At 67.1% G+C, this 14334-nt stretch overlaps 1 protein-coding gene across 2 annotated transcripts in view; it reads right to left on the bottom strand.

Moving 5' to 3' along the window:
- Positions 1–14334, bottom strand: part of ZNF385A (zinc finger protein 385A) — a 47195-nt gene that overhangs the window by 25524 nt on the left and 7337 nt on the right. For both annotated transcript variants that reach the window (XM_074979778.1, XM_074979779.1), the window contains exon 2: positions 2662–2804. In XM_074979778.1, coding sequence (XP_074835879.1) covers positions 2662–2804 — 143 coding nt within the window. The remainder of the gene's footprint in view (positions 1–2661; positions 2805–14334) is intronic.

Genomic DNA, 14334 nt, shown 5'->3' with positions numbered 1-14334 from the left:
TCTGCTATACCTGTCCTGGCTGGAGCCCTAAACAGCAGCTGCTCTGCCCCAGAGCCCTGAACGCAATGAGGCACGGCCACAGGCACCCTGAGCTGGGAAGCAGGTGGCCTGAGTTCTGGTCCCACCTTGGGATCCTTCAGCCCACTCAATGGCTCTCAGATTCACCCGTGTGTCAGACCCTGCCCCGACAGAGGAGCTAAGAGCAAGTGACACAAGGGGGGTTCAGCCAGCTGGCAACAGAGTATGAGTCTGCTACATGAGTCTGACCTGCTCAGCCGCATCACCCTTCAGGTTACATGTGCCAAACGCGTATCCTCTTCTAAGCAGTAAAGCCCTCTCCCTGCCCAGAGCATGGGACACAACCCAGGAGTCCTGGCTCCCAGCTCCCACTGTTCTAACCAGGGGTCAGCGACCTTTCCCAGGTGCAGAGCTGAAATCTGACCTCCACATAGGGCCCGAGAGCGGGTGGTACTTTTACAGGCGCTAACAGTCCTACTTACCACAGCTGCGTTACTCAATCAATTCAGACGCAGAGCTTAGCCGTGTAGCTGGGGGTTGGCGGCATTAGCCGGTCTTTGGTTAACCCAGAGGCGGGATGGCTTTGAGCAAGCTCCCAGCTGCGTGGGGGAGGAGGGACGGGACCAAGCTCCTGCCTGGCGAACCCTTGAAAATCAGCTCACGTGCCGCTCTTGGCACCTGGGCTGGGGTTGCTGATCCCTGACCTACCCACTAGCCCCCACCTGGTTCCCTCTATTTTTATCATCCTGAGTAGAATAAATTTTCTTATGTGCACCAAGGCACGTGCAACTGTGCAGCACCCACAGACACACATGGCCAGCCGAGGGCACTCTGCCAATCAGCTGGGCAGCACCTGAACCCCTCCTGGGCAGTCGCCAAGCACTCGGCTCGCCAGGAACGCTGCGCCCTGGCCCAGTGCAGGGATGGAACCCGGGGAGCCTGTTTGCCAGTTTTCCGTAGCTGATGAACGAGCATTCGGGTTTCTGCCCATCTCCAGACAGGGTGTCTGAAGTGGAACCCAGACTGCCCAAATCTCTTCCCTCCCGGTGCCCAGCAGCACAGCCACTGGGCCCTCGCACCTCAAAAGAGCTAATCTCCTTCCAGTGCCCACAGGCTGGGCCAGGCAAGAGCACCCGAGGGCTGGCAGAGCAAAAGCAGTGGGGTCCCCAAGCTACTCTAGGACTGTTGGGCCAGGCCAGCTAGGGGCACCAAGCCCCAGCCCCACTGCACTGATGGGCACTCAGTGCCCCAGCACAGGCCCAGCTGGACAGACAGACACTAGCTGCCTGCAGTGCCTATAAAATGCCCAGGTTGCTAGTGGGCCCTGGCCATGGCTTCCCTGGCCCCTCAGGCTCTGGTTCAGCCATATCCCAGGATGGGGGCCTCTCCCTGCTGCCCCTAGACATGGGGGGAGCAAACAGATAGGAGCACAGCACTGAGTGGGGATGGGATGGGTGGTGCCATCTGGCTGCCAACCCTCTTGCCTGGGACCCAGCAGCACCCTGCCGTCCTGGACAGATGCCCCGGCCAGCTGGGGCGAGACAGGCCAGGGCTACACTGAGGGGTCTGACCTCAAGGCCTGCGTCAGCCTCTGCCTGCACTGGTCCTGTTAGTGCAGCCTAAGTGGGTCTGCCCGGCCAGGGGCTCGCGGACCTGCCCAGTGAGGGACCCGCTGCCTTGCCCGGCTGGGGGCTCACAGACCTGCCCAGCAAGGGACCTGCTGCCATCCCCTGGCAGGGGCTCATGCCTGGCTGCGCTGTGGAAACGCCCAGAGAGGGACCTTTCACCCACACCACCTCCTGCAGCTGCAGCCAAATCCCAACCCCCGCACAGGACAAGAGCCTTTGTGCCCCCCCCCGCCCTCCCCGCAAGTTCTCTTCCTTCCCCATCTGACTTCACCTCATCCCGCGCCTCCGTTTACGGTCTGGCTGCCCAGCGTGTGGCCTGGCTGCCAAGAGCGTGTCTTTTGCAACACAGCTGCAAGCTGTGGCCAGGCAGCGGCTCAGAGCAATGCCCCGAGTTTGCCAGGTCTCAGCACGGCTAGTCAGCCCCAGGCTGCGAGGGAGAGGCAGACGCTGCCGCTCTGCTCCTTCCCCTCCGTGGGCGTTTGTTTTGTTTTGTCTGCAGGGAAACGGGATGGGACTTGAAAACAGCAGCCATGGCTCCCGCCCCACCCAGCCGCTCGTCCTCGCCACGCCTGGCCCCTCCAGGAGCTGCAGACTGGGCTTTGCTTGTCGCCCGCCTGGCTGGGCTGAGACAAGCCGTTAACACCAATCCTGGCTCTGCCTCCCCATGGCACTGCCCTGCCCTGAGCCGAACCCTGAACCGTGTCCAATGCTGGGCAGGGACTCGCCGGCGTCCCCAGTCCCGTTACGCTAATACAACAGCACCCCCTGGGGGCCAGGGGCAGGGCCCTGGTGCAGGGCAGAGCAGCCCAGGGACCACCGGGACCTTGGGGAGGGTGGAGACAGATACCCCTGGGGCAGGGGGATGCACAGGCACTAACGCTCTGGTAACTCTGTCCCTGGCTCGCTCGGGCCCCCTGCCCCACTACGGGCCAGGCTCTCAGTGGGGCTCCCTGCCCCTCCCCAGCCCGAGGGGGAAGTGCTACCCGAACCTGCAGGGCAGCAGCCAGGGCCTTACCGTGCTGAATCCGGGGAAGAGGCCCACGGCCGGCTGCGCCTCCAGGGGGAGGGGCAGGAGGTGCTTGAGGTCCAGCGGTGTCTGGATCATGGCAGGGGGCACGCGCAGCATGGCAGGGAGCGGGGCCACCCGGCTTAGGCTCCCTAGACGAGAGACAAGAAGAGCGTTAGGGGCGCCCGGCAGGGCCATGGCCACGAGGGGGGATTCCCACCCCCTACCGGGATCGAACGGGCGACATTCAGCTGCCCAAGGCCAGGGGGCGGCAGGCCCCACACTGCGCCAGACTGGGGCACTGCACCCCGTGCCAGAACCAGGTGCTGGGTTGGGGGGTGCACTGCAGACTCATGGTTTCCATCCGGCTCAATGGCTCTGAGCTCTCCCACTGTACGTTGTCCTGGCAACTCTGCAGCCCTGGAGTCCTGGGCTAAGGGGGAGTCTGTTTAGGAGACCTCCCCTCCTCCCCCTCCCATACCCCAGCATCACCAAGAGGCCCCAGCCCCCGCCAGAGTCATCCCAGCCAGTTTGCCTTCCCTTCCTCCACACTTCCAGCTGACGCTGAGCTCCCAGCCCCGTGGGGGGCAGCCAGGGTCACCCCAGGACCACTCTCCAGCTAGGTGCTGCCAGCGACAGCCCAGCCCCAGGGGGGCCAGGTTGCCCTCCCTCGAGCTCTCTGGGGGGCCAGTTGCTGGTTTCGCCACCAGGGATAGAGGGGCCTGGACGGTGGGAAGGGCTCCCCGCTGAGCACTGCAATGCTGGAGAGCCTACTGCCCAGCTCTGGGCCTTGCTGCTGGGCAGCTCAGTGGCAGCTGGGCCCAGCAGCAAGAGGGACCCTGGGCCTGGCCATGCTGGAATTCCCAGGCCGGGGCGGCTGCATCACTCAGGCCAGGACCGCCCAGGCCAGGCTCAGCCTGGGCACAACCCCCTGCAGCCCCAAGCATCACACACCCTGAGCAGCACTAGACTGAGTGGGGGCAGGGCCCAGCTGCCCTATGCTTGGGCTGGAGGGATGGACCCCAGCTGCAGGACCAGACTGGCACTCCTAGGGGAGCTCCCAGGCCTCCTGCAGGAGGGTCAGCCCCTCCCCACCAAGGCCCCAGCCTCGCCTGTTGCTGGGCCCTGCCCCACAGCCCAGCTCCCAGGGCTCCCTGCAAAGAGTTGGGGGCAGGTGCCTTAGTGCCCCCTACTGAAGGCAGGCGTGGGCAGCAGCTCACACTGCAGAGAACCCAGGAGTCCTGCTCCCCCCGTGGCATCGTAACCATGCGAGCACCAGGCTCTGCAGAGCAGACGGGAAATCCCTGGTGCCAGCAGAGGTCCTGGGGCAGCAGGGCCTGGCCAGGCCCCCCACAGCCTGCAGGGCAGGGAGCAAAGTGGGGGCCGCGTGCACCCACCTGCTGCCCAGCCAGCCGGCCTGCGCGGCTCCCGAGTTCCCTCTGGGGAAACGGGGGGGGGGGGGGGGGGCGAGTTGCTCCCTACACGAGGGTGCAGGGCGCGGCTGGAGATGCGCAGCCAAGCGGCTCCTTGTGCTGGGGCAGGCGGCCAGGAATGCCCCCCAGGTTACCCTAAAGGGAAGCGGTTGCCCAGCCGGGGAGGCCAAGTGCTGGATCGAGGCGGGGTGGCCCCAGCCCCCCGGGGGGGGGCACCCTGCAGCAGCCCCAAAACGGGCCCCAGTCCCCAGTCTGTGGTGGCAGTGCCAGAGGGGGCGGGACAGTGGCGGAGGTGGGTGATGGCACTGGTGGCAACGCCGTTGTGGCTGGGCTGGGCTGGCAGATGGCTGGGATGCTGCCAGAGCTCCAGGCAGGTGCCTGGGCCTCGAGCAGAGCTGAACCTGGCCAGGGGCTGTTAACCTCATGGGGGTAGGGGGAGGGGGCTGCTGCTCTTATTAGCACCCGGCTGCAGCATCCCACCCCGCCCGCCCATCCTGCCCCTCCCAGCTCAGCGGCTACATAGCCAGGATGGGGAGCCTGGCCTCCCCTCCCCACGCAGCTCCTCGGCTGCATCTCCAGTGCGAGGGCTGGGGTGGGACTTCACTGGGAGCCTGTCAGCACAGAGGGGTCCGCTGGCTTCCCAGGCCCCGGCACAAGCACCCCCCCCTTCACCCTACAATTCTCAGCCTCGTGAAATCTCCTCCTCCAACGGCTGGGCCAAGCGAAGATAACAACCTACTACTCCTGCTGCAGCTCCTGCCCCAGAGCCCTTGCTTCTAGCCCAGCGCCCCTCCTTCACGCCGATTTGGTAAGAGCTTGTTACACTCACCCTGGTCACCACGGCCCTGCTGCCGGCCGGCCAGCTGACACCTCCCCCTGTGCTCGCTGCACAGCCCCGATAGCAAACACCAGAGCCTGAGTGTCACCTCCCAGCTACTGCACCCAGCACAGCAGGGCTGGATCCGCTTTTGCAGGCCAGGGAGGTGCTGCTTCCTTCCAGCTCCTGCTCACAGCTCAGCTCCTGCTGCCCAGAAAGGGGAACTGAACCCCCTCCACATCTGCACGGCAGTTCCCAGGCAGCGGCACAGGACAGGCAGGGAGCAGCCGGGGGGCTGAGCTGTGTGCACGTACAGACAGGGCCGCTCAGTGCAGGTCCCTCCCTCAGCCACAGGCAATAATTAGTGCCTGGCCATAAGATAATGAGCGGTGCCCATCCCAGAGCATGTTGCAGGCAGGGATCTCCAGTGCCCTGCAGCCCCCTCTGGGGTGGAACACAGCAGCCAGTGCTCCACCGTGGCAAGGGAGCCCAGCCGGCGGGACACGGCCAGAGATGGAGGCTGCACCAGCGGCTTCCCCTCGAAGGCACCTCCAGGGAGGTGGAGGCCTGGGACTCTGAGGCCCCTGCCTGAGGCTGTTCCCCAACCCCCCAGGCCCCAGCACCAGCCTGCTTCCCCCACGCCTGGCCTGGCATAGCCTGCCCCCTCCCCCGGCCACAGAGCAACGGTGTCAGGCTGCACGGCAGCACCCTCTCCGCAGCAGCCTGTGCAAGCGTCAGGGCCACGAGGCAGCCAGCCGGGCGCCCCGGGGCTCAGGCAGCAGCAGTCGGGTGGGGGCGCAGGGAGTTCCTTGGTGCCCGGGGCAGAGGGGACTGGAAAGGGGCCCGGGTGGCGCTGGGAGTGTCAGTCACGGGGCAGAGCTGTGGGGCGCAGCGGGGCCCTTCTCCACGGGCACTGCAGGCCAGTCCCGGCCGCAGTGGGTGAGCACAGGAAGCAGCGACGTGGGGCTGTGCTGCCCCCTCTGCCCTGGTGTGGGGCCCTCCCAGCGGGGCACCCAGCTGGGCACCCGGGGAACTGCTGCTCCCCGAGGGAGCCCAGCCCTGTGTCACCACCACAGTGGGGACGCGGCCCTTGGGCAGCTCTCAGGACCCTGCTGACCTCTGCCCCATTCTGTGCAGCACAGTGCCTGACCCTGGTCATCCTGGCCTCCCGCCCGGCAGCGCAGCGCCCCCTACAGCACAGCGCCCCCTGCTGGGCCCCACCCCACCCCTCTGCAGCACAGCGTGCCCTACTGGGCCCCCCTGCCCCTCCCTACAGCACAGCGCCCCCTGCTGGGCCGCCCCCCGCCCCTCCCCGCAGCGCAGCACCCCCTGCTGGGCCCCCCTGCCCCTCCCTACAGCACAGCGCCCCCTGCTGGGCCCCACCCCACCCCTCTGCAGCACAGCGTGCCCTACTGGGCCCCCCTGCCCCTCCCTACAGCACAGCGCCCCCTGCTGGGCCGCCCCCCACCCCTCTGCAGCACAGCACCCCCTGCTGGGCCCCCCCCGCCCCTCCCCGCAGCGCAGCGCCCCCTACTGGGCCCCCCGCCCCCCCTACACCACAGTGCCCCCTGCTGGGCCCCTGCCCTGCCCCCCTACAGCACAGCGCCCCCTGCTGGGCCCCCCCCGCCCCCCCCGCAGCGCAGCGCCCCCTGCTGGGCCCCTGCCCTGCCCCCCCTACAGCACAGCGCCCCCTGCTGGGCCGCCCCCCACCCCTCTGCAGCACAGCACCCCCTGCTGGGCCCCCCCCGCCCCCCCCGCAGCGCAGCACCCCCTGCTGGGCCCCTGCCCTGCCCCCCCACAACACAGCGCCCCCTGCTGGGCCCCCCCCGCCCCCCCCGCAGCGCAGCGCCCCCTGCTGGGCCCCTGCCCTGCCCCCCCACAACACAGCGCCCCCTGCTGGCCTGTCCCCACAGCGCAACCCCCCCCGCTGGGCCCCCCCCGCAGCACAGTGCCCCCTGCTGAGCCCCTGCCCTGCCCCCCTACAGCACAGCACCCCCTGCTGGGCCCCCCCACAACACAGTGCCCCCTGCTGGCCCCCCACAGCGCAACGCCCCCTGCTGAGCCCCTGTCCTGCCCCCCCTACAGCACAGCATCCCCTGCTGGGCCCCTGGTCATCCCAGCCTCCCTCCCTGCAGCACAGCACCCCACTGAGCCCCAATCCTGCTCCTGGCAGGACAGCACTTGCTACTTAGCCCGACATTGCCTGGGCCGCTTACTGTCTGCTGGGTCAGCTGTGTGTGCTGGGCTCTGGCGAGGGGAGCAGTTAGGTTGGGTTGGGCAGGGTGGTGGTGAGATGCCTGGGTGGGAGCCTGGGGATCTGTCTGGGGGGTGATGCTGGGAGATCAGGGCCTGCGACACAGTCGGGGAGTGCAGCAGGTACCACTCCATAGGCCCCTCTGAGACACACAGGGCTCGGAGCCCTGCAGCAGGGCTGGGCCCTGGGCAGCTGTGGCTCTGCCCCATGGGACCAGCCGGGGGGCTGGCGTAGTCAGGGTCCACAGGCAAAGTCCCCTCACCAAGGGCTCCTCTAATGAGGCTGCTCAACGCATTACTAAAAAATGACAACAAAATTCCCACCGGGTGGCAGCTCCACCAGGGTCTCAGGGGTGAGGAGCAAGACTGTTGGCTGGACGCTGTTAGCTCGGGGGAGGGATGGGGCAGGGCTGCCCCCTCGTTCCAAGGACTGGCAGAGTGAAGTGGTGGGTGGGAATCCTGGGTTCTCTCCTCGGCTCTCGGGGGGGAGTGGGGTCTAGTGGTTAGAACACAGGCAGGACTCTGTCTGGGTTCTGTCTCCAGCTGCACAATGTGCCCTGCCGTGGCTGTGCCTCGTTTTCCCTGCTGTGACGATGGCTGAGCTGGAAGATGCTGGCAGGGCCGGATCACCGTTCCTCCTCACTCGTTCTCCCACCACGGGCACCATCTGCCCCCTGCACAGACCCTGCCATGCTGACGCATGCACCCCCTGTGCCAACAGCTCCTCCCCGGACCCAGCACAGCCTGCGCTGGCACCAGCCCCGCCTCCGAACCTGACAGCACGTGAGCACAGGGGGGCCAATCTGTGCCCCCCCCGCATTGGAGACGAATCTGCAGAAACCGGCCCACAGCCCCCTGCCAGCCCAGCCCTGCCCCAAGCACTGCTGGTGCCCCTCACTCCCGCCCTGCAGCCCCTGCCAGCCCAGCCCTGCCCCCAGCTCTGCTGGTGCCCCTCACTCCCGCCCTGCAGCCCCTGCCAGCCCCTGCCAGCCCAGCCCTGCCCCCAGCTCTGCCGGTGCCCCTCACTCCCGCCCTGCAGCCCCTGCCAGCCCAGCCCTGCCCCCAGCTCTGCCGGTGCCCCTCACTCCCGCCCTGCAGCCCCTGCCAGCCCCTGCCAGCCCAGCCCTGCCCCCAGCTCTGCCGGTGCCCCTCACTCCCGCCCTGCAGCCCCTGCCAGCCCAGCCCTGCCCCCAGCTCTGCCGGTGCCCCTCACTCCCGCCCTGCAGCCCCTGCCAGCCCCTGCCAGCCCAGCCCTGCCCCCAGCTCTGCCGGTGCCCCTCACTCCCGCCCTGCAGCCCCTGCCAGCCCAGCCCTGCCCCCAGCTCTGCCGGTGCCCCTCACTCCCGCCCTGCAGCCCCTGCCAGCCCAGCCCTGCCCCCAGCTCTGCCGGTGCCCCTCACTCCCGCCCTGCAGCCCCTGCCAGCCCAGCCCTGCCCCAGTGCCCGGGAGTTGAGCCGTAAGTCGAGTGTCTCAGCTGAGCTGTCCCCCCCCCGGGTCACTCCCCTTGGATGAGTGACAAGGCTCCAGGCTGGCGCTGGTGCTGCCCCTGCCCTGGGTACGGAGGAGCCATTCACCAGTTTTCCCAGGCTCTGTTCTCCTCGGACGCCGGGGTCCCTGGTCACCAGGGAGCTGTCACTGAGGCAGGTCTACGCCCCAATGCCCTGTAACCTGTCACCACCCCACAGCTGAGGGAGACCCTGGGACCAGCCCCCCCAGCTGGGTTACACCCCCCTGCCACGAGGGGGTGACAGAACCCCCTGCTCACACGCTCAGTGCCAGCCTGTTACCCCAGGGGGCACCGTGCAGACTGGGCTCCCCCCAGCCCAGACAGTAAACAGCCGCAGGCTCGAGGGAGGGGGTCAGGCTGCAGCCAGGGGGGCTACCCCCTCCCCCAGCCCTCTCCCTAGACGAGAGCCCCCTGGGATGACCTCTGCCCCAGCCCTTCCCCCAGTCAGTGCCCAGCGGCTCAGAGCAAAGGGGCGCGGGGGGCCCGAGCCTGACTGGTGCTGAGCTGAGTGACCCTGACAGGCCTGACAGACGCCCTTTGTCCAGCTAATCCGCCCGCTGCCGGCCGGGCGCCCAGCGCTTACCTGGGGCTGCCCCCACGCTGCTCCTGGCCAGGGCTGGGCTGGGAACAGGACCCAGCGTCCCGGTGCCCCCAGCGCCCCGAGCCGCCCCTCCCACCCAGCACGCCAGGCTCCAGGAGCAGCAGCCAATTACAGGCACTCGAAAGTGGGGCAGGCGCGTGGCGGGGGGGGGAGCCCGGCTTAGGGGAGGCGTGATAGGAGATGACAGCTCTCCTCCCTCACCCCACAGCTCCCACGGCCCAGCCTGGCAGGGGCACGCCGGCGTGGGGCACCGTCCCATTGCTGCCCGGGCTCTGCACAGGACGTATCCTGGTGGGTCAACTGCAGAGCTGGGGGCAGCGGGGGTGGGACGCTGGGAGTCAGGACTCCCGGGTTCTCCCCCTGACTCTGAGGGGAGCGATGTTTAGTGGTTAGAGCAGGGGGCTGGGAGCCAGAACTGCTGGGCTCTCTCCACAGCCCCTGGCGGGCACAGGTTCAGTTCACAGCCTTTGGCAGAGCCTGGCCCACCCCCACTCCAGGGGCCTCGCTGTCTGCCTCACCCCACGGCCTTCTGCCTGCTGGGTCAGACAGAGCTTATGGGGGCCAGGGGACGGCAGCGAGCCCCATCCAGCCACCTGCTAGCACCTCCCTCCCCTGCCCGCCGTCTCCCAGGTCCCTTCCGTGCAGTGCCCCAGTGCCCCACTGACTGCAGGGGAGAGCCCCAGCTGAACCTGCCCCCAGCTCCCTGCTGAGCCCCCACCCGGTAGCAGTGCCCAGCTTGGCCCTGGAAGTCTCCGCAGCCTGTCGTGGCTGGATGAATGAAGGGCTCCTGCTGCACACCCCGCTCCTGCCCCCCAGCTCCACGGGGGCTCCTGCAGATTCGGCTCTGAGGGTCTCCAGGTGCTTGGGCATCTCTATTACCCGGTTCCTGGGAATCCAGCCACACGTGGGCACTGCGCCCTGCCCAGCTCCACAGAGGCCGCAGCTGGAGAGGTGCTGCTTCAGGGAGATCCCAGCACCTCTGAATTTCTGCCTGGCTGGCGCAGGGTCCTTGCCCCTCCAGGCTCCATGCACCCTGGGACACAAGACAGAGATGAACCCAGAGAGCTGTCCCCCGCAAACACCCTCTGCAGGGCTGGGCACCCGCTCTATTCCTCAGCCGCATTCTGTGGCCACACATTATATTCCAGTTCCTGGATGCAGCAAAAAGCTCAGCCAGTGGGCTTCTCAGTCCCAACCCACAGCCCCCCATTAACCCAGCTTCCCCATCCCAGTCAGTGCTCCTCGGTCCCCACCTGCAGCTCCCCTTAGCCCAGCCCTGAGCTCCCCCAGCTCAGCTGGTGCTCTTCAGTCTCCGCTGCAGCCCCCTTAGTTCACTTTATGCTCCCCTGAGGTGAAGGGCTCTGTCCGGTCCCATCCTAAACAGCTGTTCAGAGATGGCCCCGCGTCGCCCCAGAGACAGCTGCAGTTTCCCAGTCTCTTTTTGCCAGGAAGTGCTTTGGGACTCTCCAAGAGCAAGGGAATGAGACTGTAACACATGTAGGGTGACGTGGGCCCCCCCACAGCACCTCAGCACTGCCCAGCAACAGGCTGGATGGAGCTGGGATCCTCCTGCTCCCGTGAATGAACCAGGCGACTGAGGAATCCCCATTACTCCCGGGCATACAGGGCCCATGACACATGGCAGGTGTCAAACCCACCAGCAGGGGGCAGCCGAGCTCTCAGAGGCACCTGGGTTACAGATTTACTTCCAAGGGCAGGGGACATCCCGGGGAAGCGTTACCATGGCAACCTGCACAGGCCTGCCAAGAGGAGCCTATAAAACTGCCCCACAGCCCACCCCTGCCCCGCCCCTCAGCTCACCTGCAGCCCTGTCCCCCCAGAACCTGCGCCAAGCTCACCCAGGGGCTGCCTGTCTCCGGACGGGGCAGCTGGTGAGGGAACGCCTGGTTCACCTAGGGTGGGATCGAGACAACGCGGGCACCAGGCCAGGCTCCTGGGTGTGATGGCTGCTGGGGGGCAGGACGGACAAGGAACTGGGGCAGCAAACAGCTCCTGAACTGCACGGGGGGAGCTGGGAGGTTTTGCCTGAGGCTCCCACACAAGCTGAGTGCAACTGAAAGAAAGCCCAGAAGCCAGTCCAGCCCCCTGGGACCAGGGATGACTGTTTTGCTAATGCCCTTCTGCTGGTGCCCCTCAGCCCTGACCCGCAGCCTCCAGTGCTCCCACACACCTCTGCTGGTGCCCCTCACTCCCGCCCGTGGCTGGGGAGACTGAGGCATGGAGGTGAGGGAGGTGACCCATGATAACAGCAAGTCAGGAACAGGAGCCGGGGCCCTGACTCCCAGCTCCCCCCGTTCTAATTCCTCTCGCCCCCCCCACAAGCTGGGCATGGAACCCAGGAGTCCTGGCCCCCAGCCCAGCAATTGCAGCCCTCTGCCTCTGGGGCACTTGCCAGCAGGGTCATGCCCCAGTCCCTGACCCCATGGGACTTAAAGGCCCCATTCCTATGGCTCCAAGGGGCATGACCAAGCCCCCAGGTCTCCTTCTCCAAATCCAGGGGTGCTTGAAACCCACCTCCCAGCCTACCTTTGGTGGTGGGATCCCTGACCTGCTCCCTGGTGATCGCCCCGCACCCCGCAGGCAGCTGCGGTACCAGGCTCCTGCGTTTGACCCTCACCCTCTGTGCATTCTGGGCAGCCTGGAGGGGGCACTGCAGGCCCTGCTATGGGGCAGTGAGGCACAGATGAGAGGCAGGGGGATGGGCAGCACCCCCACCCAGAGCTGGGGTCCTGCGCTCAGCCAGTCCTGGTCTCTGGGGCGCGGGGGGGGCGGAAACAACCCCTCTGTGCCCCTCCCAAGTCTCTGCTCCCCCCACCCCCGCTTTGGCGCAGGCAGGACCCGCCAGCCCATGTGGTGCTGCCAGACTAAGGGAGATTGGCCTGTCCTGCCCATGCCAGGCGCCACCTACCAACCAGGCCAGCACCAGCCTGGGCCCAGCACCTCTTGGCTCCCTGAAGCTCCACGACCCAGCACAGGGCGAGGGCCGGGGTGTGCACAGCTCTGCCAGAGGCTGCGCCGAGCGAGGAGGGGTCAGCCCAGATACGGGTCTGCCAGGGAGGAGCCTCCCACCCAGGGCAAGAGCTGGGACCCACCTGGTGCAAAGCCACCTAGACGGGCACGGGGCAAACCACCCCAACTGCATGGCAGCACTGCCTGCACCAGGGCTCCTCCACCGCCTTCCCGGGGGCAGCGCGCCCCTCACTGCCTGCCTGATCACCTTCCAGCCACCCGAGCTTGGAAATCACCCAGGAGTCCAGGTGCCCAGCCCCCGCTCTAACCCCTAGACCCCCCACTCCCCTCCCCCCCACCCCTGGGTCAGAAGCCAGGGGTCAAAGAGTCACAGAACGGGCAGGAACTGTGCAGGGTCGAGTCCAGCCCCCGGCGCTCATGGCAGGACCTGACGGGCATTCGTCTGAGCAGTTCTGAAAAGCCTCCAGTGACGGACACTCCAGGGGCTCCCTCAGCCATTTAGTCCAGTGATTTTCCTAACGGCCGACTGGAACTGCCCTGGCTGTTCTCAGGCTGGGGAAACCCGGTTTTCTCCCTCCCGCCTGGAGCAGCCTGGCAGACACCGGATGGAGTTACCACGTCCCCTCTCACTTTGCTTTTTTCCAGGCTTTGGCCTGGCTCCCAGCCCTGCTCTGAGCTGGGAACCCCACATTCCCCCATGCCACACGCTAGGCTGGCAGCGCCTCCCAGCACCCCCTGCCTGGCGCTGAGTGACGGGCCAGGGCCTGGTTCCCCCCAGCTCCCCAGCTGCATCCCTGTGGCGAGCAGAAGGGTTGTCAGAGCCCCAGTGACCATCAGGAACAAAAGTCCCAGGATGCAATGGGGCACTATGCAAATTAAGAGTGAGAGACGGTGGAAGACGGGTGCAGACTCACTGAACAGGCCCAGAACAAATCCCAGGTCCACCCACCCCCCTTTGTTCTGATCCCATCTCAGGGCCTGACCCACTGCAACCCTGCGAGCCGGGGGCGGGGAGGGCCCCAGCCCTGCCATGGGTGCGGTGCTGCCTGGAAGGCTGGGTGAACAGGGCGTCTGGGGGCACCATGCAGCCAGCCCAGGCTCTGTGGGCGCAGAGGGAACTGGAGCCTGGTGCGGTGTGGTCGGGCAGACCAAGGATTGGCCCACCTCTGCTGCCCCTCACCTGCCCTGCTGGCTGCCCAGGGGTGGCAGGGGGCACTGAAGGACACAGGAGCTGTGGCCCAGCGGCCGATTGGCTGCACCACGGCTATTTTTAGTCAAGGGAACAGCCCGAGTGGGCCCAGCCCGGCCTGGATTCACGCCCATCGGCTGCCCGCACGCGATGCCCCCTCCCCACATGCACAGGGTTGTGTCCCTGCAGGCTGGGGCTGCCTGAGAGACGTGGAGCCGGGTCCAGGGCTCAGGGCTGCCGGGCTGGGCTGGGCATAGCACCCACAGGGTGCGGGGTACAGAGCCCCTTGGGGGTCCTGCCCAGAAGCCAGCCTGGCTCACCCCCACGCCTCCCAGAAGGTCTGGTGCTGGCTCCATGGCCCCGGCCCGTCCATGCAGCAGGGTGGGCGTCCGTGCGACTATCCCAGCTGCCCGGCTCTGCGCAGTCGGGGAGCAGCCGGGCGGAAAAGACTCTGATTGTTCCTGACAAAGTGGCCCCATTTCTCGGCTGCCAGTGCAGCAGCCGGCGGGGGCTGGGCGCATGGTGAGAGCAGCTCCGTCACCTGGGGGCCAAGCAGGCACCCGGCGGGAAGGGGGGTGGGCTGAGGCAGCTGCTAGCCATGGAGACACCCCAGACAAGCTGCCCTGGCCCCAGGTAAGTTCCCATACTCCCCCAGACAAGCCTTCCCTTAGCTCTGCCCCACCCCATCTCTCTGTCTGTCTGTCTGTCAGTATGGGGCAGCCCCCAGGCAGGCACTGAGTGACAGGGTGTGGCTGGGTGGGGTCAGAGGCTGTGGGGTCAGTGGAGCTCCAAGCCAGTGCTGGGCCCAAAGCAGACGCCTCCCCAGACCGACCCTGGTTATTCCCTGGGGTCTGTGCTCTCCCCCTCCCTGGCCGGCTCTGCCCAAGGCAT

The sequence above is a fragment of the Carettochelys insculpta genome, chromosome 29, assembly GCF_033958435.1.
Source record: "Carettochelys insculpta isolate YL-2023 chromosome 29, ASM3395843v1, whole genome shotgun sequence".
Lineage (NCBI taxonomy): Eukaryota > Metazoa > Chordata > Testudines > Carettochelyidae > Carettochelys > Carettochelys insculpta.
Note: the sequence above shows the minus strand (reverse complement) of the source record. Positions and strands in the feature narration are given on the sequence as shown.